Below are 22,773 nucleotides of genomic sequence, written 5' to 3'. Positions count from 1 at the left end.
AGTAATCATGTTTATGCAACACTGATGGCAATAATTACCTTTATTTAAAAGAGAAATTTTACTTGAAGGGGAAGGTAAAAGACAACACACAGTCCTACCATTCCCAAAACCAATTTTTGAAAACATGAATTACTAAGAATAACAAACTTCATTAGCATATTTTAGGACACTGAGAAGAAATATAAGCTATGGAAAGAACACTTAAGAAAAACTGAATCAGTGTAGTAAAGATGAAAGTGTAATAGACTGGGTATCAGAGCTTGTGTGAACTTGGACAAGTTGCTTAATTTCTTTAGGACTCATTTTTCTCCTCTATAGATTGAGATCACTGCATTAGAAGATCTCTAAGACATCTTTCAGCTCTAAAATCCTTTTATTCTTTGAAGTGTATTTTTACTACAATACATTTCAAGTTTATACTTTCTATCAACAGAGCCCTAAAAGTACATATGGAAGCTGAAACAAAGCACAGACCGACTAAAGATTGTTGGAAATACCTTTCTGTCCACACACAATTAAGATTTGTTATTTGGATATCTTCTCACCTATAAGAAGAGTTTCGTTTGTTTGTGGACTTGATTTGCTCACAAACATTTTGAAAAAGGAGAATGAAGGTTGGATAAAAGACTAGGAAGGCAAAGGATTAGTCTTGAGGGAAAAAACTAATATCTATTTAACTGTTAACAAGGACTTATATTTTACAATAAAATAGTCTAACAAAAAATTGATAATGCTACTTTTTATCCCAGTGATATAGAAAAATGTTTCAATAAATTAGTATTCATTTATTTTTCATGTTGGGAATATGGTTTCCTGGTTAAAGGAGTTTTCTACTTCTTTTCTGTTCTAGAATTTAAAGAGTGGTCGTCTCTCTTTGCCAAGGCCCAACATGTACACTTAGGCCTTTGATTTCATCCCCTCTTATTTTCTCTGACAGCTTGCCAATCTTCATCTGTCATTTTCAGTATCTTCACAGCTACTGTCTTCTCTGCTGCCTACAAACATGCAGTTTCCCCTATACTTAAAAAACTTCCATTTCATTCCACATCTTTCAAACTACAGTCATATATCTCATGTAGCTTAGTGCAGTGGACTGAACATTGAATCTGGAGTCATACAGAACACCTGGGTCTGAGTCCTACTTACATCACTTAGCAGACAGCAGCTTTGGGATCTTTCAGCTCAGAGACAGTAAGAGGGCCATATAACTGGTTAGAAAGAGATTATGGGGGACCCTGAGCTGACACTGAGCCAGACCTGGTGCTGTCTGGTAACTTCTTCACCCATGTGCAGTTCTGGGTCATGGTTCCAAGGTGCAGAGGAGTGTTTATGAGCAGGCACTGGGGAGCAGAGGCTTGGTTGCAGTTCCAGAGCAGAGAAGAGTACTAGCACTTGTGGCTGCAGGAGAACACACAGTTCCAAGGGCACAGTTCCAAGGCATAGGGAAGCACCAGTGCTTGCAGCTACAGGGATGCAGGAACCCTTCCTGGGTAAAGACTAGAGTACAAACCAGGAGAGCAGTGACCATACCTCTCCCTAGATGACACGACCTTGGAAGTACCAAAAATCTAAACATCCAGAACTAGCTCTGAAAACAGTAGAGCAAAAAAGCCTGAAACTTGGGCTATTGTCTCCCCATCCCCAAGTGAGCAAAGCCAAACTTTAACAAAGTTTAAAGTCAAGAAACAGGCTGGGAAAAATGAGAAAAGAATCTGACCATAAAAAGCTACAATGATGGCAGGGAAGATCAAGCCACAAACTCAGAAGACAACAACATGAAATCAACTACAAGCAAAGCCTCAATGGAAAAAAAATGCAAACTGGACACAAGCACAACAAGGATGCCTGGAAGAGATAAAGAGATAAGAGTGATAGAGGAAAAACTGGGGAAAGAAATGAGTGATGCATGAAAATTATGAAAAGAGAATTAACAGCTTGGTAAGAGATTAGGCACAAAAAAAAAATAACAAAGAAATACCTTAAAAAACAGAATTGGCCAAATGATAAAAGAGGAACAAAACGACATTGAAGAAAAGAACTTAAAAATCAGAATTGGGCAAGTGGAAGTTAATGACTCCATGAAATATCAAGAAACAAAGTCAAAAGAATGAAAAAAAAAATAGAAGAAAACATGAAATATCTCACTGGAAAAACAACTGACATGGGAAAACAGATCAAAATGAGATAATTTAAGAATTACCGCATCACCTGAAAGTCATGATTAAAAAAAAAAAAATCATAGACATCTTATTTCAAGAAATGATCAAGGAAAACTGCCTTGGTATCCTAGATCTAAAGGGCAAACTAGAAATTAAAAGAATTCACCATTCACCTCCTGAAACAAACTCCAAAACAACAACTCCCAGGAAGATTATAGTCAAATTCCAGAGCTCCCAGATCAAGGAGAAAATATTGCAAGCAGCCAGAAAGAAACCATTCAAATATCATGGAGCCATAGTTAGAATCAGACAAGATTTAGTGGGTTCTATGTTAATGGAGCAGAGGAGTTGGAATATGATATGCTGGAAGGCAAAGGAGCTAGGATTATAACCAGGAATAATTCACTCAGAAAAACTAAGTATAATCCTTCAGAGGAAAAAAAATGGACATTTAATGAAATACAGGACTTTCAAGCATTCCTGATGAAAATCTGAATAGAAAATCTGACATTCAACCACAAAATCTGACTGAAAAGCATAAAAAGATAAACATAGAAGGGAAATCATAAAAGACTTAATAAGGTTAAACTATTTACATTCCAATATGGGAAAATGAAACATGTAACTCCTAATGCCTTTATCATTATTAAGGAAGTTAGAAAGAATATAGACAAAGGGAGCAATCTGAGTCGATTATGTTAGGATGATCTCAAAAAAAAAAAAAGATGAAGGGGTGAGAAAGAGGAAGACACTGGGAGAAGGGGGAAAGGAGAGAAAGAACGGGGAAAATTATCTCATATAAAAGAGGCACAAAAGGAAGAGCTTTTACAGTAGTGGGAAAAATGGGGGGTGGGGTTGGGCTAGTGGGCAACACTTGAACCTCACTCTCACTGGAGTTGGTTCAAAGAAAGAATACATACACACACATACTTTCAGTTGAGTATAGAAATCTATTTTGTCAAACAGCGGGGTGGGAAAGGAAGGATATAAAAGAAAAGGGGGTAAAAAGGGAGAGAGAGAGAGAGAAAGAAGGATAAACAGAACAAAATAGGATGGAGGGAAATACAGAGCAATCAGAACCGTGAACGTGAATGGCATGAACTCATCCACAAAAAAGTAAATGGATAGCACAATGGATTGGAAACCAGAAATCCAACAATATGTCATTTATAAAAAACACACCTGAAACAGAAAGACACACACAAAAAGCTAAAATAAAGGGCTGGTGCAGAATCTATTATGCTTCAGCTGAGACAAAAAAGACAGGGATAGCAATCACGATTTCAGACAAAGCAAAAGTAAAAATAAACCTAATTAAAAGAGATAATCAGGGAAACTGCATTCGCTAAAAGGTATCATACACATTACAGTAATGTCAAAATTTTCTCAAATATATATGGAACTGAATCAAATTGATAACAATAAGAGCTACTCCACAATTGATAAATGATCAAAGGATATGAACAGGCAGTTTTCAGGAAAAATAAAAGCTGGACTATAGTGTCATAAGAAAAAATGCTCTAAATTGCTACTGATTAGAGAAATACAAATTAAGACAACTTTGAGGTACCACCTCACACCTATTGGATTGGATAATATGATAGAAAGAGGAAAATGACAAATGTTGGAGGGGCTTTGGAAAAATAGGTACACTAATGCACTGTTGGTACAGCTGTAAACTGGTCCAATCATTCTGACAAACAACTTGGAACTATGTCCAAAGGGCTTAAGAACTGCATATTCTTTGACCTAGCAATACCACTATGAGGCCTGTATCACAAAGAAAAAGGACCTACGTGTACAAAAATATTCATAGCAACTCTTTTTGTAGTACCAAAGAATTGTAAATTGCAGGGATGCCTATCAACTGGGGAATGACTAAACAAGTTGTGTTATATGATTGTGATGGAACACTATTATGCTATAAGAAATGATGAGCAGGATGGTTTCAGAGAAACCTAGGAAGACCTATATGAACTGATGCACAGTGAAGTGAGCAGAAGCTGGAGAACATAGTCACAGCAATATTGTAATGATGATCAACTATGAAAAACCAGCTACTCTGATCAAGACAATTATCCAAGAAAATTCCAAAGGACCCATGATGAAAAATATTATCTACCTCCTGAGAGAAAACTCATGAATTGAGGACAAATTGAAGTATGATTTTTTTTATGCCTTTTTGTGATATGGATAATGTGGAAATGTTTTACATGATTTCACATGTATAAATGATATAATATTGCTTGTCTTCTCAATGGGTGGATGAGGGGCTAGAGGGAGGTAGGATTTGGAATGCAAAATAAAAAAAAATAAAGACCTTAAAGAAAGAAAGAAAGAAAGAAAAAAGACAGTAGTGGTCTGATCTTGAACAAGTAACTTCTCCATGGTCATTAGTTACCTTATGTGTAAAAATGGGGCAGAAGAAGGTGGGAGAGTGGCATGAAACTAGATCTCTAAAGAGTCTTTCTAGATCTAACTGGAAAATTAATCCAATGATAGATTTATCAATCTATCTAGTTGGGGGAGGAGGGATAGATGGGAAGTTTTGGGCCATGCTCAGCTGCCCAAACAGAAATATCCAAAGACTGTGATACTGGCTGATTCTCCAAGAACAATAAATCATTTGGGACCCCACTCACATAACACCTAATATTGTACATAACAATCTTACAACAGCTACCACTTACATAGCATTTTAAGGTTTGTCGTTGTTGTTGAGTTGTTTCAGTAATGTCTGACTCTCCATGACCCCATCTGGTGTTTTCTTGGCAAAGCTATTGGAATGGGTTAGCCTTTTCCTTCTCCAGCTCACTTTACAGATGGGGAACTGAGACAAACACAGCTAGTAAGTGTCTGAGGCCATATTTGAACTCAGGTCCTCCTGAATCCAGAGCTATCCATTGTGCTATCCAGTTGCCCCAACTTCAAGGTTTACAAAGTGTAACATATTATTTGATCTTCACAACAATCTTATGAGATACATGCTATTATTATCATCACCATTTTACAGATGGGGAAACTGAGGCAGACCAATTGCATCTCTAAAAAGAACCTGTGAGCCATCTTTCCATTTAAGTGTACTTTCTGCTGCTGGTTTCATTTATATCAAGAACGTTAAGATTTATATGATTCAGTTATTCCATTGGTAGGCCTACTTTTAGGTCCCTGGATTAGTAGCTCACATTTAAGGTACAAACAATTAAATTAATGCTTAAAGATACTCTAACAACTCTGTGATTCTTGGTACCTTCTATGCCACTGTGTAGCTTTGTAAGGGAACAGTACTAATGACCATTTTGTGCTGATTCAGGAAGTGGGATTATGAGACTGGGGAGAGGGAGTAAACATTTAAACAGTACCGACTACTTGCCAGACACTGTGCTAGATGTTTTTACAAATTACTTCATTTGATCCTCATAACCACTCTGGGAAGTAAATGCTATTATCATCCCCACTTTACAATTTAGGAAACTGAGGCAGATGGAGGTTAAGTGACTTGCCTAGGGTTATATAGCTAGGAAGCCTCTGAGGCCAGATTTGAACTTAGATCTTCTTGACTCCAGGCCCAGCCACCATCACAGAAAAAACACAGATGGGAAAAACAGCTGAATTTGACCAAGAACATAGACATAAATGAAGCTTGAACTAGATATGGCACAATTTTGAGGGCAATGGAGATGTACTCTCAAGATATATGAAAATGAGGATGGTATCAAAGATGTGGAAATAATCTTGGGGGGAAAAGGTGAAATTGAATAGGAATGCATAAATGCCTAAATGTGGGTTCAAGAAATCAAATACACAAGTACACAAGCCAGAAGAAGCATGGGTAGACAATAATTATCGTGAAAAGGACCTACAGGTTTTCGAGGAGATAAAAGTCCAACATTACAGCCAATATCACGGGCTGATAAAGCTGCCTGCATGAAAGCAAGTCTAGTGTCCAGAATGATGAAGCCAAGAGTTCCAAAATATTCTACAGGTTTCAGGACACCCACGGAGCACTGCGTTCAGATCCTGGTGCCACATTTTAGGACAGTCACTGACAAACTAGAGCGAATAGAAGAGTATGACCAAAACTGGAAACCAGGTCACACCAGAAAAAGTGGAGGCACCTATTACAGATGGACTTTTCAAGGAGATTAGCTGCAAATGGCAGAAGAGATATAGATATGAAGGATCAAGTGAGGGTTTTTTCCAGGGTGGGAGGAGACATGAGCATATTTGTAGGTTATAGGGAATGAACTAGTACACAGACATACAGTTCCTGTGTGTGTCTTGACAGGTAAATTTCCAAGTATTTTACACCATCTCTAGTTATTTAAATGGAATACCTTTTTCTATCTCTTCTTTCTGGATTTTGTTGGTAACATACAGAAATGCTAATGATCTGTATATCTTGCTACTGTTCTAAAGTTAATTGTTTCAAATAGTTTTTTAGTTGACTCTGTTTCTCTAAGTAAACCATCATATCACCTGCAAAAAGTGACAATTTAGTTTTCCCTCTGCCTATGCTTATTCCTTCAACTTTTTTTTCTGATTAGTTTATTTCTATTTCTTAGCTAGTATTTCTAATTCTACATTTAATCCTATATTGAATAGTAATGTAATAATGTGTATCTTTGCTTTATTTCTGATATCACTGGAAAAACCTCTAGCATATCCCCATTGCAAATAGTACTGGCTCTTGGTTTTGATAGATAATACTTATCATTTTAAAGAAAGACCCATTGATTCCTATGTTTTCTAATGTTTTTAAGTTTTGGTTTTTTTTTTTTAATTTTCTGGGAAGCAGTTAGTATTAAGTGACTTGCCCAGGGTCATACAGCTAGTAAATAATAGAGGCAGAATTTGAACTCAGGTCCTCCTGACTCTAGGTCCAGTGTTCTATCTACTGCGTCATCTAGCCTGCCCCTAAGTAAGTTTTTATTGATATTTTTTGTTTCTTATATCACTATCCTATATATCCCTTTCTCTTCCCCTCCCCTTCTCCAAGAGCCATCCAATATGTCAGCATTTTTTTAGAGGAAAAAAAGTCAGCACAATTGATCAATACATTGAAAAAGTACAAAAACGTGCAATGTGTAACACCTGTGGACTTCTCGCCTCCTCAAAGAGGTAGGGTGGGGGTGTTTTCTCATATCTCTTCATTCAAGTTCCATTTGATCTTTATAATTTTACATTTACTTTTTAATTTTGAGGATTGTTTTTTTTTCCATTTACATTGTTTTAGTTATTGTGTATATTATTTAGTCCCTAAGGACCGACCTGGTTGTATCCCAAAAGTTTGGGATGTTGCTTCATTGCTGTCATTACCTTTAATGAAATTATTTATGGCTTCTACGATATGTTCTTTTACCTATCCATTTTTTAGGACTAAGTTATTGGTCTCCAATTAATTTTTAATCTTTACTTGAAAGATCCTTTGCTAAATATATTTTTATTGCATTATGTTCTACAAAAGATGTATTTAATAGTTCTGCCTTTTTGCATTTGTTTATGATTTTTTATGCTCTAATAATATGGTAAATTTTTGTGAAGGTAGCATGAACACCTGAGAATACATATAGTCCCATTCCTATTCAACATTCACAAAAAGTCCATCATATTTAACACTTGTAAAATTCTATTCAGGTCTTTAATTTCTTTTTTGTTTAGATTTATCTAGCTCAGAGAGAGGGTAAGTTGAAGTTTCCTTACTATTATAGTCTATTTCCCTTCATTTCCCACCAGCTACATATATTATCTTTTCATTATTCCTCATACCCCAGGAAATTCATCACTAGGAAATCTCATTATCCTGCAAAATTGAATCTGTCTGGTACTCACATCTCATCAGTAACCTTTACCCCTTTGATTGGAGTCTTTGATTGGAAGGCAGGACCATGGGCCCCAGGGCCTCTATTTAAGAAAAGAACTTTGCTTGGTCTTCCATTTCTTACTAGCCACCCAGCTTTTGGAATTCTCCTTCATGTCCCCAGGCTGGATACCCTCCCTCTACCTCAGTTTCATTTAGTGTGCCATCTTCCCTCCCTAAACTGTAAGCTCCTTAAGCACGGGGACTTTTTAAAAACTTGTATTTGTATCTTTAGAACAAAGCATGGTGCAGGCACTTAATAAATGTTTACTGATTAACTGACCAGTTTTCCTTGCAACTCATTCAACTGTTCCTTTAAGAATTTAGATGCTATGCCATTTAGTGCATTGATGCTTAGAAATGATAACACATCATGCTCCAGTCCATTATTTTAACTGCATGTATTTTCGGGTTTCAAGTGTTTTTTGGAAACAACATATTGCTGGATTCTGGCTTCTAATCCATTCTGCTACCCTCTTAAGTTTCATGGGTGAATTCATCCCATTCACTCTCACAGTTATGATTTTTAATTGTGCTTTTCTCTCCATCATGATCTTTTATGCCTTTCCTACTTTGTTTCCTGTCCCCCATAAATGGATTCTTAAAATATTTTATTAGTTTAATGAAGAAACATAAGACCCTTTTTTAAAAGAAAAAATTCTGATTAAAGTTTTACACACACCCCTCAAAATCAAACTTTACCTCTCTTAATTCTGCCATCTCTTGCAAGGCAGCCATGAGGTGGTACACTGGTCACAAAAATTGGCAATTCACCACTCTTACTTCCTCTGCCTCCAGCCACTGTCATTCCAAGGGATTCATGTGGTTCCTTCTTTACAGTAATGTGCTTTTCTTGGCATGTAACACATTGCGAAAGATCCTACAACAAGGAAAAATATCCACTAAATAGTAAAAAAAAAAAAAAAAAGTGGAAAAATAGGCTTTTTTAATATTTAATTGACAAAATATATTTAAATATGATTTTAGCACAACATTTACAAAGTCGTCTCATCCCCCTTTCTTCCCCTTGAAGGACAGAAGGTATTTAAGGGCCAAATTTAGTTGTTCAGTGCTTAAAAGATACAAGTTTTGAAAAATTATTTTGAATCCAAATGCCACTTGAAATTAGCATTTCAACATAGAAAATAAGGCAGACAATGCGGATGGTACATGAAAACAGGAATCTGCTAGTTTGTTTTTCTTCTTTATGATAAATTGAGTAAGTTACTTTCAAAGCTGTTCTCATATGTATTTCTCTATGAGCTTCAGTCTACTTTGTTCCGTGCATTTAAAAAAATGCTGAAAAACCCTCTTTCATTTTTTCTTTAATTTTTGATCCCTTCTTTTCTATTTTATAAACAGTTGATTTAATATTAGAATTAGTTGCTTTTTGAAAGTTTTATAAAATTCACTTGTAAAACAACCTGGTTCTAACACTTTTTTCTTTAGGAGTTTCTTTATGACTTGGTTCAATCTCCTTTTCTGAAATTGGGTTATTTAAATTCTCTATTTCTTTTTCTGTTAATTTTGGGTATTTTGGTAAATATTTGTACATTTCATCTAAGTGATCAATTTTATTGGCATACAGTTGGGCAAAATAATTTGTAATTTCCTTTATTTCATCTTTATTTCTTGTAAAATTTTTTCAATGTTAATAAGTAAAAATGATTTTCCATTCTAGTAAAAAATCAAATTAGCTAAACATTTATCAAATTTTATTAGTTTTTTTAAAAAATAAAAACCTAATTTTTATTAATTCAATAGTTTTTATCCTTTCAATTTGGTTATCTCTCTTTTAATTTTCAAAATTTCTGTTTTGGTGTTTAGTGTTTGGGTTTTTTTTTAATGTGTTGCTTTTCTATTTTTAAAAAGTTACATGTCCAATTCATTGATCTACTCCTTCCCTCTTGTTTTACTAGTAGTATCTGCTACTTTGATTACAATTACATGACCCTGCATAAATTACCACACTAAGCTTTGGCTGAAATATGAGAGGCTCATTTAGAGTTTCCAAATGAAGTTATTGTGCAAATTAAGTGAACCACACTGACTCCACTCCTATTCAATTATGGGTCTAGTCCAATTTCTGTCTTGTGAGAAAACTTCATTGCATTGTTTGAACCTAGCCTTCTGCGGCTGGAAAGCTGTACCACTTCTGCTTGTTGCCTGGAAAAACTTAACTAAGGACCTAGGTTATGCTGACCAAAAAATCAAGTAAGATGCGAAGATTGATTCAAGTAGTTTTCTCACAATTATACGTCTCAAATAACCTAAAGATGTCTTATCTGAAAACTGGCCCCATACAGGTCAGTTATCGTTTCCATATTACTTTGATTGAACACAGACACTTGGGGGAAGTAGGGCACCTCTTTTTCTGATTTCAGAAAATTGTATCTGTTCACTCTCCCTCTTCCAACTCGGAAAGTCCCTAATCTTTCCTTCAATTAGAAATCAGATTACCTAATTTTTGTATCCTGGTTAATTTTTTTTAAATTAATCAGTCTAATTTGAGTAATTGTTTTTAATATAAAAAAAATCTGCCTTTACTCTGTATTCAGGGTCTTTGGACTGACTGGGGAGTCCACTGACCTGTTTATTATACCTGTTTTTGCTAGTAAATCACATAGCTTGGATTGTTTTCTCAGTCATTATCCATAACACAATATAAAATCCTGTTTTAGAGATCTGAAATTGTAAAGTTGACTAGCCATTTGATTCTATTTAGCTCACATTAAAAACGGTTGTCTCAGTTGTTTTATTAACCACTTGCTCATTTAGAAAGAAATAATAGGGAAGAATTATTTAAATAGATAAGGGATACATTTTTATCTTTTCATACAGGAAAGATATAGCTTTAACCTACTCTGAAACCCCATTGTAAGAGATAACTCATTGTTCTATACAAATTCTTCTGTGTAGCCTTAAAGCTCTTCATGATTTGGAAGTACTCCAACCTAATGTCTGAGCTTATTTCACAATACTCTCCCTCATGCACTCGTTGTTCCAGTAAAACTGATTTGCTGTTCCCTGTATGGGAAATTTTCTCTCCCACCTAACTACCTTTGCACACGCTTCATGCCTTCAATCTGCTTCCTACTCACATCCCCATGACATCACAGAATTAGAGCCAGAAGCAATCATGTAGGTCACCCAGAACAAATTCCTCATTTTACAAAGGAGAAGCTGAGGCCAAAAAGCTTAAATAACCCCTGCTCATGGTCATACAGAGAGTAAGTGGCATGGCTAGGATTTAAACAAAGGTTCCTTGCCTTCAAATCCAATGCTCTTCCCTCCACCCCCACCTCTAAAATGTTCTAGCTTCCTCCCAGCTCACCTTGTTGTCCTCCTACACTAAGCCTTTCCTCAACCACCAGATGGAAGCGTTCTGACTCTGCCCCTACAAAGTCTATCACAGTTATTCATCTGTTGTATTCCCTTGATAGAATGTAAATCCCTAGAGAATAATTTTTTTTTTGTCTTTGTATCCCCAATGCCCAATACAGTAACTTGCATGGTGGCTGCTTAATAAATGATTGTTGAATGAATACCAAAGAAATACTTCAAATGAGACCTAGTGATGGATTAAGAGCACAGTGTAGTGGACAGAGAGCTGAACATCAGAGAGCAGTGGACAAAATTAGAAAGCACTGGGTTGGACACCCTGACACTTCAGACACTTACTAGCTGAGTGACACTGGCTAAGTCACTTCAGTTTCAGTTTACTCACATGTTAACCCTCCCCACCAAAAAATAACAATAGCACCTCCCTTACTAGACTGTTGTGAGGATCAAATGAAGCAATACATAAAAGTGAGAGATCATCTAAGGTCCTTTCCAGCTCTAAAGCTACAATCTTCTGACCACCATCAATGTCACCAGTCTCATCTATGATCTGAGGACCAGCCTTGCCAAGTTATCAGAGGCAAGGAAATTGTTTTGCCACAGTAACTCTCTACTAAAGTATAGGGAGGTACTGCAAAGGAAAAAATTAAAGATCTCTGAAGAACAGGGAGGAATGTAGTAAGAGTATCTTATCCGAGGCAGTGGGGAGGAGTCCAATGAAGTAATGTCTAAAGCAGACTAGGTCTTTGGCAAAATTTGGTTTATGTAGAAATCCTAAGTTTGACAGTGGAAGCTGTCCTAAGGAGTCAGCTAACATGGCTGCAAATATTCCAAAGACATTTAAAAAAGAATAGCAAGGAAGATAAGGGGAAAAAAACACACATTACTTTTGGTAAATATTCCTCGGTCAAGAGAATGTTCTCTCATATTCACAAGACTCACGATGACATCGTGGATAGGATAAATATAATTATGATTTTAAAAATACCGACCAAAGCAATGAAATATAATGACTATTTGCTTCTAGACATTAATTACAACGTTACCTTTAGTGATATCATAACATGATTTGTATTTAAGAGCACTAATAACACCTTCTAAACTTAGCACCACGGCAAAGTGGATCTGCTGCCTTATCTATATAGTCCTTGAGTACTATTTACTTTTGTACTTGAATACTTTTAAGGGGCTAAAAACACTTTTTCATTTATTTTCTCTCTTAAAAGAATTTTAAAGATGTCTTTTGTTTTTACACCTGTCATTTCTGGGAACTCCCTGAGAACCCTCTCTTGTGGCGAAGAAAAATAAGTAAGCAAAACTATCCCATCCAGTGACTTCATCTAGTCATGTTCTGTCTTGGCAGTCCCCTGCCTCTAGGCCACGAGGAGGGTGGAAGGATGTAGGTTTCTTCAGGTTACTTGGAGCCAAACTTTAGTGACCTTGTCATTTGCTTTGCTGTAGTCACTATGGAATTTCTTTTTAAAAATTCTTTTCTTCTTTTTTTTTTTGCATCAGTTCACACAAATCTTTCCAAGTTCGCCAAATTCTTCATGTTCATAATTTCTTATCATATGATTTTTTCAGCTATTCTCCAATCTATAAGCATGTATTTTGTTTCCAGCTCTTTTCTACCATGGAGAGTTGGAGAGTACTACTATGGTTATATGCTCAGATTAAAAACTTTTCTTGCATAATCCAAATTGATATCTAGCATAGTAGAACAGTTTACAGCTCTATCAATGTATTAATATTTAATATGCTTTCTTGGGGAATGGCTAAACAAACTGTGATACATGAATATAATGGAATATTACTGTTTTGTAAGAAACAAAGAATTTGGTGAAGATAGAAGTGTCAACTTAGACGAAGTGATGCAAAGTAAAGTCAGCAGAGCCAGGAAATCCCTGGAGGTGAAATCCTAGACTATGATACAAATGTTACAGAACAATAACAATCAAAACTGAATTCTCTGAAATTATAATTACCAAGCTTAGGCTCAAAGAAGGGATATAAGAAAATACCTCCCCTGTTTTTTTGTACATGTGGAGGATAATGAGTGTGAAACATTGCATAGGAGAAAAAAAAACTTTTTCAATGTGGATTATTTTAATGGACTTCAAAACTGCTTTTAAAAAAAAGTCCTTTTATTGTAGTAGTTCAACAGCTCTCTAGGACAGAACAGAGACATAGATACAGCGGAATATGTAAGGTGATGTTAAAAAAAGGTATCAAAAATTAACAACCTCCACCTCTCTCCCCAAGCAACAGTTGTAAAAGGTTCTCTCTCATTCTCTCAAAAATTCTTTTCATATGACCTTAAACTTGAGGTTATGTATTTATTTTGAGCTATTTGTACTACAAGTATGGTCTGAACCTAATTTCTGCTAAATGTTCTTGACTTTTTCCAAAATAATTCTTGCTGAAAATGGGGGTCTTCCCAAAGTAATTCATATTCTTGGGTTTATCAAATACTAGGTTATTGTTTTTAATTGCTTCTGTTTCTTTTGTTTCATCAATCTACTATTTTTTTTTAAGAAGTACCAAATAGTTTTGATGGCTACCACCTTATAATATAGTTCAAAGCCTGATAATGCTATGCCTCCATCATTTTTTACTTCTTCCCATTGTTTCCCTTGATATTCTGGAGCTTTTGTCCTTCCAAATGAATTTTGTTGTTATTTTTACTAGCACTAAATCTATAAATAAATGTAGGCAATTAAAAAATTATATTGACATGGCTCAATAATCATGAATAGCTCTTCAATTATTTAAATAGGTTTTTATTATTATATATTATAAAGAATGCTTTTTAGTTGGATTGATATGAATTTTACATGCATATTATGTTACTTCCCAAATCTTTTGTTTTCTGTAATTATTTTGAATGAAATTTCTCTTAATGTCATTTCCCTGTTTCTGTTAGAATTGTACAGGAATACTGATGATCCTGTGGATTAATTTTGTATCTCGCTTCTTTACTAAAGTTATCAATTACTTCAATTAGTTTCTTTGTTGATTCTTTGAGGTTTTCTAAGTATACCATTATTTCATCTGCAAATAGGGAGCTATAAGACTATATTTTAAAGAAGTCACAATGGGTTAATTGAGAAGAAGGGATTTACATATCACAAAGAGCCAAAAATTCTGAGTCAAGAGGATTTTTCCACAAATAAAACCTTTTTGGGAGGTTTTAAAGATGCTATATTTCCACTATTGTGCTATAAGAAATGATGAGCAGGCAGACTTCAAAAAAACCTGGAAAGACTTATATAAACTGATGCTGAATGAATTAAGCAGAACCAGGAGAACATTGTACACAATAACAGCCACAATGTGCGACTGACTAACTTTGATAGACTCATCTCTTCTTAGCAATGCAAGGATCCAAGACAACTCCAAAGGACTCATTATGGAAAATGCTGCCCACATCCAGAAAAAGAACTATGGAGTTTGAATGCAGATCAAAGCATATTATATTTGCTCTCTCTTTTTTTCCCTTTTTTGTTTTTCTTCTTTCTTGTGGTTTCTCCAATTGGTTCTAATTCTTCTTTACAATATGACTACTGTGAAAATAATTCAATATGAATGCATATGTAGAGCCCATATCAAATAGCACACCATCTTGGGGTGGGGGTTGGAGTGGAGAGATGGGGAAAAATTTGGAACTCAAAATCTTATGGAAGTGAATGTTGAAAACTAAAGATAAATAATTTTTTTTTATAAAAAGATGCTATACTCTTCCTGTTGTTTGGTTTCTTATTTCAGTAATGCCAAACATCTTCCTTTCTATCATTTTGTGAGTTTTTTTTAAGTCATGTGAGATTAATATTAAGACAAAACAGGTTTCAGTTAAGTAAAATGTCCTGGGAGGAATGGCATAATAAAATTGAATAAAAGGAAAATTAAAAATTATCATCACACTACTAATGAGGCAGGTAGGTGGTACAATGGATATGGATTTGGACTCAGGAAGATATGAATTCAAATCTGGCCTCAGACACTTACTAGTTATGCAATCCAAGGCAAATCACTTAACCTCAGTTTCTTTATCTTATCTTTAAAATGGGGACAATAATAGTACCTACCTCCCAAGGTTGTTGTGAGGAAAAAACTGAGATATATTTTGTAAGGCACTTAGACTCTCTTTCATTCTTCCCTCTTACCTCTCAAATCCTTATCTTTGTGCAACTGTCATTTCCTGTGAAGTCTTACTTATCTCAATTGCTAATATTTAATTTCCTTCTTTAAATTATGTTTTATTTACTTATCTGTTTGAAAGCTGTATTTTCCTAAGGAAATGGCCAATTTTTTTGGTTTTGTTTTGAACAGAATAGTGCCTAACATATAGCAAACATTTAATAAATAAATACTAAACTGAATGGACAACAAAATGGCTGCTGCAACGGGTCTTCATTATGTCAAAACCTATACCTAAGGGAGAGCTTTTTGATCACTCCTGGATGGTTTTGCAAATTCCACTCTATAAGACTTTTGTCTTTCAGTCATTTTTCAGTCATGTCCAACTCTTCCTGACTCCATTTGGGGTTTTCCTGACAGAGAGACTAAAGTGGCTTGTCATTTGCTTCTCAAGTTCATTTTACAGATGAGGAAACTGAGCCCAGGGGCACATAGCTAGTAAGTATCTAGGGCCAGATTTGAACTCAGGTCTTCTTAATACCAGGCTATCCACTGTGCACCTAGCTGCCCTTCTGTAGGATGACTTAAGAGCAATGTTGTAAACAATCAAATCATCCTTACACTCCCATACAGACCAATTCACCACAGTGTATGTATTACTTAGAAACAGGTGACCTGATTTAACTATTCAATTCAATTAAAAGAACATTAATGTCAATTATGAGGGTGCCAAGGCACTAGGGATACAAAGGTGAAAACATGCCAGTTTCTGCCCTGGAGGAGCATCTTAGATCCTAAGGGCATACATCATCTACCCAGGTAAGTAAATCTAAGGCAATTTGATGGGGAGAAAGAAGCACTAACAACTGAGGCCATCAGAAAAAAAAAAAAACTTTCTGTAGCAGGAGATCCTTGAAATGAGCTGGGAAGGAGTATAAGAAACTCTACATTGAACACGTTCATTTATACAAGTTAATTTTAGATATTCAATAAGAACTATTCAGTAAAATATGTGGATATCTCCCTTATACACTTTTTTTTTTTGGAGCCAAAAGGAAACCTCAAAAATACATGAACAGCTTCAAAGAACTCTTCAGAGGTTCAATTAACACCAACAAATATTTATGTAAGGAGTCATTTAAATGCTTAGTTTATTAAGTATACTTCAGTTTCAAAGAGGACCTGATTAAAGTTTTCTAAATAAAGCTGTTTTTCTCCAAGAGACAGCAGTCTCTTATTCTCAACATTTAACACATGAATATTAATAGTTAAGTTGCTCAAGTTAGTTATAGAAGCAATTTCAATGTGATTCACGTTTTTACATAGTGTTACAACTTTAAAATTACTGTAAAAATTTAACAAGAAAAAATGATTCAACATTCTAACTCAATTTCTAATAGTTGGCTGGTTGTTGTCCTTCATTCTCCAAGAGGACCAAAGTGACATCACTATGTTAGAGTCAAGCTACATTGCGTCTGACTGGCTGATCAGACCAATATGAGCTCAGAATGCTCTACCACAGGTTAGGCACAAATAGTCTGTGTGAACCTTTGGGGTGGATTCTCTAAGTATGCACATCTTGTGTTTCTTTTGACTTCAAGGACAGCACCTTTTCTGATGTGGGCATGCCATGCTGGGCAGTCCTATGCCAGTGTCTCCCATGTCACACAATCAATTCCAGAGTTCTTAAGAGAGACCTTGAGAGGGTCCTTGTATTGCTTCTTCTGACCACCACGTGAACGCTTGCCCTGTGTGAGTTGTCTATAAAATAGTCTTTTTGGCAACCGTATGTTTTACATTTGAACATGGCCAGCCCATCAGAATTGTGCTCTCTGAAGCAGGGTTTGAATACTTGGCAGTTTAGTTCTAGAAAGGATCTCAGTGTCTGGTATCTTATCCTGCCGGGTGATCTTCAGAATCTTCCTAAGACAATTCAAATGGAGGCAATTCAGTTTCCTGGCATGGAGCTGCTATGTTGTCCAGGTTTCACAGGCATATAACAATGAGGTCAGCACAATGGCTCTGTAGACCTTCAGTTGGGTAGTCATTCTAATACCTCTTCTCTCCCACACTTTCCTTTGGAGCCTTCCAAACACTGAACCAACTCTAGCAATGTGTGTGTCAACCTCATTATCAATGTGTACATCCCTAGAAAGTATGCTCATAAGATAAGTGAACTTAACCACAGCATTCAAAATTTTTTGATTTGCTGTAACTGATGTTCCATGTATGGATGGTGTGGAGCTGACTGATGGTGCACCTGTATTTTCTTGGTATTAATTGTTAGGCCAAAATTAGCACAAACAGCAAGAATTGATCCATACTTTGTTGCATTTGTTGCTTCAGAGGCTGCACTGAGTGTACAATCATCTGCAAACAGAAAATCATGCACCAACACTCCCTCCACTTTGGTCTTGCCTTGCAGCCTTTTCAAGTTGAAGAATTTACCATCAGTGCAGCAGCTGACCTTGATGCCATGTTTGACCTCATTCAAGGCATTTGACAATATGGCTGAAAACATCATGCTAAAAAAAGCATGGGAGCAAGCACACAGTCTTGTTTCACTCCACTGGTGACTAGGAAAACACAAGAGCATCATCCATGATCCATAACCCGGGCAAGCATGCTGTCATGAAATTGATGTACAATGCTGATGAACTTCTCTGAGCAACCAAATTTTGACATAATTTTCCATAAGCCCTCGTGACTGACATTATCAAAGGGCTTGGTCAGATCTACAAACATTGTGTACAGACCTCTTTTCTGCTCTTGGCATTTCTCCTGGATTTGTCGGGCAGCAAACACTGTATCAACTGTTTCAAGCCACACTGGCTCTCAGGTAGATGACCATCTTCCATGAGAAGGATCAGCCTATTAAGGAGGACTCTGGCAAGAATCTGGCCAGCAATGACTAAGAGAGATACCCCACCTCTGATTGTCACAGGACAATCTAATATACAACGTATAAATAAAAGGTCTGAGGAAATGCTACAAATGATCCAAATCCCATTTTAAATAATTTCTCATTTTATATAACCATGGTAACTATACTAGAAAAAATTAACAGATTTCAACTACATAGGTAGTCTTTTTTGTCCAGTTTTTGAAATAAAAAGCAGAGAACCTAAGTTCTCATAAGTAATGGATCAGATGACACAATCCAAATCAGGTTAGGCTGCACATTAATGCAGAAGATGGTGTAAAAGCATTGCTTGATAGAAAAGCCAGGTGTTGCTGCTTAGCTAAATTTTTCTGGGGATACCAAGAATGCATGTATGAAACACACATACACACAAACTACAACAGCACTTTGGAAGTTATTTAGAGCTTTAAAGCAGACTAATAAATATTTTAATTTTAAAAAAGTAGTTGAAGTTTTATTTAAAGGAGGCATCTTTAAATGGCTAATATTTCACTTCTATTTTGATATAAGCGAACAAACACATCTTTCAATTTGGCAAAATAATTTCATAGTTTACTTGAGATTAAGTTTAACTAAACCATTTAAGGTAAGAAGAGATAAACTGTGTGATGAATCCTTCTGTTTTCTGAATTTTGGAATTAAAACCTGGACACTGTGAGGTCTATGAGGGCAGGGACTATCTTTTGCCTCTTTTTGTAACCTTAGCACTTAGCACAGTGCCTGGCTGACAGACTGACTTATTACCTGTTTTTTCTGCCCCACACAAACTATCTGGACCTTTGAAAGTACTCAAAATAGTGCTGCCAAACAAACAAAAAGAAAAGAGAATTTATTATATACTTTAAAAAAAGGAAACAAGTTGGATGTAGAGCTGATTCATAATTACATATTTTTTTCCTGTTCTTTTTACCAACAAACATAGTTGTTGGTATTTGTCAAGTTCAGACTATCACATCAGAACACATGCAAATCAGTTAGCTAGTGTTTATGATGGGCCAAGAGGCTAAATACCCTTTTGAGTCACTGTCCAAATTACCAGATAGTACTAAGCATATCTCAAATTTTCTCTTGCATCATTTAGAAAAGACTATTTCTTGGTTAAGTTTTAATCATGAGATAATTTTAACAAAAGCATTAATAATGACCAACATCCTCTTAGGACTTTTAAAACACAAAGAAGAGCACTCACCTTATGTGAGCTGGGTCGGCTGTGATACAGTTGCTGTGCCTGGTGCTGGCTGCTGTTGTGAGTTCCTGGTTCCCTGTTCGTATTATTGGTCTGTGGTTTCCCTGGTCTTGCAATTGTTAAATTCACTCTCTCTCCACTAGCCTGGAGAAAACACACATTTCCAGTCAGTCATTAATGATATCTTCCAATTTAAGAATTATTTAACTAGAAGTAGCCATTGTTTTTCAGTACTTTGCATCTTCCTGCAATTCTCAATCTGACTACTTTTCTGCAGCGGAGGCTCATTTGGGCAACGACTTAGGGAGACACTGAAAAGGGAGAGAAGATGACTGCTGGCTGATAATTTTTTCTTAATTTATTTTAAATTTAAATACTAAAACTTAAATACACAACAAGAAAAAGAAACATTTTACCAGGTGATATTTTTAAAGTCCTCAGATTGACATGTGTATGTGTGTATGTTGATGGAACAGATGTATCTCAGAAATTTTTATTTCACTTCTGTATATATCTATTTCATCAGTTCAAGAGCTGCCCACCACCTCTAATCCCTAGTTTGTCTTACTAAGACAAAGAAGTATGTTGTCCTTCCTTCTGACTTTTCATTCTCAGGCTAACTTTTTGTGTCCCCCCCCCACCCCCCCAAAAGTAAAGAAAAGATGCATAAAAAGGCCAAAATTCAAGAAGCAACTTCTCTGAACACTCACAACTAAAATCCTTAATGAGGGCTTCTTTCTTTAAATATTTAGGTGCTACAATGGCTATTTTTTTAAACATACCGGTCAGTTTATTGAGATGAAAAAAGGCATCAGATCAAACTTTCCTGGACATTTTTTTTTTTAAAGATATATGGGATCATCTAAACGATTCCTAAAAATCTGGCAAAGTTGTATATTCCTGTATGTTTCACAAAAGGCAGTGTGGCTTCTTGAATACAGTGGCCTTAGAATCAGAAGGCGAAGTCCTGACTGACACATACTCTCTCTGTGTGATCCTGAGCAAGTCATCTAACCTTCCAGCGGCCCAGTAAACTGTCCAACCTAAAAAGTTACAAAATAGCTACCCATCTGGACAAAAAAAATTTCCTAAGAATTCTCCATGTCAGGGGTCCTCAACTTTGTGTCATGGAACCCTCTGGCAGTTTAGTGAAGCTTACGGACCTTTATCAGAATACTGTTTTTAAACACATAACCATTACAAAGAAAACCAATTCTACTGAAATACTGTTATTAAGTTAAAAAACAAACAAACCAAAATCAAAATCTTAGACCCCAGATTAAGAACCTTTGTTCTACACTAATGCAAACACAGGTAAGAAGCACCTTGTGCCCCATGCCCCACACCAAGCAAACTTTACAGAATGTTGGGACCCCTTTTTCAATCAATGTGTGTAACACATGTATTATATATGGAGCTTTTATAAAGAGAAGAAGTATGTTCTGATGGAAAGCACATTGGCCTAGGATTCAGTTGACCTAGGTTCTAATTCCAACTTGAAGTCATTTATCCTTTCCTGGCCTCATTTTCTTTATCTATAAAATGACAAAAGTTGAGCCAGAGGACTGCTAAGGTTCTTTCCTACTCAAATTCTATTGCTTCAAATATAATTTTGTCTCGAGTTAATGCAGAAATTTATTAGTTTCTTTATCCTTCAAAAATATTGTTAGTCATATCTCTAATTTGATATAAGTCCTTGGTTAGAAATAGAATGGTCAGTTATAATATTTTTACTATGGGAAAATATACTCTGCTTTATCAACTCTGTTATGAAGTAGCTTCTGAAGAATTGAGACCAACTGTATTTAAAATCAATAGCACTAAGAAATATGCTTATTTCTAGCTCCTGGTTTGGAAAACTTAAGCACTGAAGTCTCTCTAAAGTTTGTTTATGCAATAATAAACTTCACTGACTAAAATGCATAACTTAGTTTCAACTCGACATTTTATGATTAGGAATAACACCTCACATTTATATAACACTTAAATGCTTAACATTCATTCTCTAATTCAGTTCTTGTAAGACTATAAATATTGTATAATTCTCACTTTAAAGATGAAACTTTAGAGGGGCTGAGTGATTTAATTAAGTTTCTAACAAATATTTCAAAATTGCAGAAGGAATTAAAAAAAAAAAAAAAAATGAAGCTACACTTCCAAACTGGAGAGAACGAGGGTAGGATGAAAAAGAAAATGCCAATGCTTGATGTTAAAAATCCTAACATATACAGAACCTTGAGCTTTAGGATTATCAAACAGCTAAACACCTAAATGGAATAGGAGCAAATCATTAATCAGGGTTTTAAAAATGGAAGGACATTTGATTGCTGGCTACTTTAGCAATTCAGAATCAGATATTTTTGGGTCTATAAAAACACTGAATTTGATTACCATAAGGATTATCAAAATGCAGAATTCTCTAGCAAAAACAGCCTGCTAGTTGCTGCCTGGAACTAAGAACAATTTTTACAGTCAACCCCTGCTCTAAACAGTTTCAGTTATACATGACTTAAGATATTATCCTGTAAAATAACACACGATTTAAAGATATAAATATAATCATATTTCACTGCAAACATATAATCTCCTCATATATTTGTCAGTATATCGTCCACATCTTGATTTATAGCTAGTGTAGTATGGGTAGTGTAGAGGAGGCAACCAGTGAGTTTGAAGGAAATAGCTTTTCTCAAAAAAACAACAAACAAAAAAAACCAAACCAAAACAAACAAAAAAACAAAAAACCCACCAAAGCTACCTTAGAGATCGAAGAAGCAAAGCTACAGGATTGTGTAAACAGAGATAGACTCACAGTCTGTCTTTTGCTCAACCAGAGGATGAGCCTATAATAATTCTACCTGGAAGGAAGTCTCCTGCTCCACCAAGATAGTCTGATGAGATTAAATAGAGAGAAAACATCCCAATTGGAACAAACCTGATCTCTCAGCTCTGGAGACCCCAAGGCGAATATGTTCTTCCTCAAATGCCTGACTATCTGTTCCCATAACTCAGCCTCCCAAATGAGGAAGGTGACTGAGCAGCCTCACTTGATAGCTCCTTCTGCTGCGGGAAATGTCACCCTAAAGCTGTATAAAACCCTGCATGTGTGTGTATCTCCCTTTGTTTCTTAATGCTGACATCCACTTGGCAAATACCCATCAACTGA

General features: G+C 35.7%; 1 protein-coding gene across 1 annotated transcript in view; it reads right to left on the bottom strand.

The window, feature by feature from the left end:
- The window catches only part of LNX2 (ligand of numb-protein X 2), an 88,957-nt gene that overhangs the window by 9,912 nt on the left and 56,272 nt on the right, over positions 1–22,773 (bottom strand). Inside the window, exons 7-8 of the mRNA XM_027835267.1 lie at positions 19,611–19,751; positions 8,722–8,899 (exon numbers count right to left, since the gene is read on the bottom strand). Of these exons, the coding sequence (XP_027691068.1) occupies positions 8,722–8,899; positions 19,611–19,751 (319 nt within the window). The remainder of the gene's footprint in view (positions 1–8,721; positions 8,900–19,610; positions 19,752–22,773) is intronic.

This window comes from Vombatus ursinus, unplaced genomic scaffold, assembly GCF_900497805.2.
Source record: "Vombatus ursinus unplaced genomic scaffold, bare-nosed wombat genome assembly UNPS02014813.1, whole genome shotgun sequence".
NCBI lineage: Eukaryota > Metazoa > Chordata > Mammalia > Diprotodontia > Vombatidae > Vombatus > Vombatus ursinus.
Note: the sequence above shows the minus strand (reverse complement) of the source record. Positions and strands in the feature narration are given on the sequence as shown.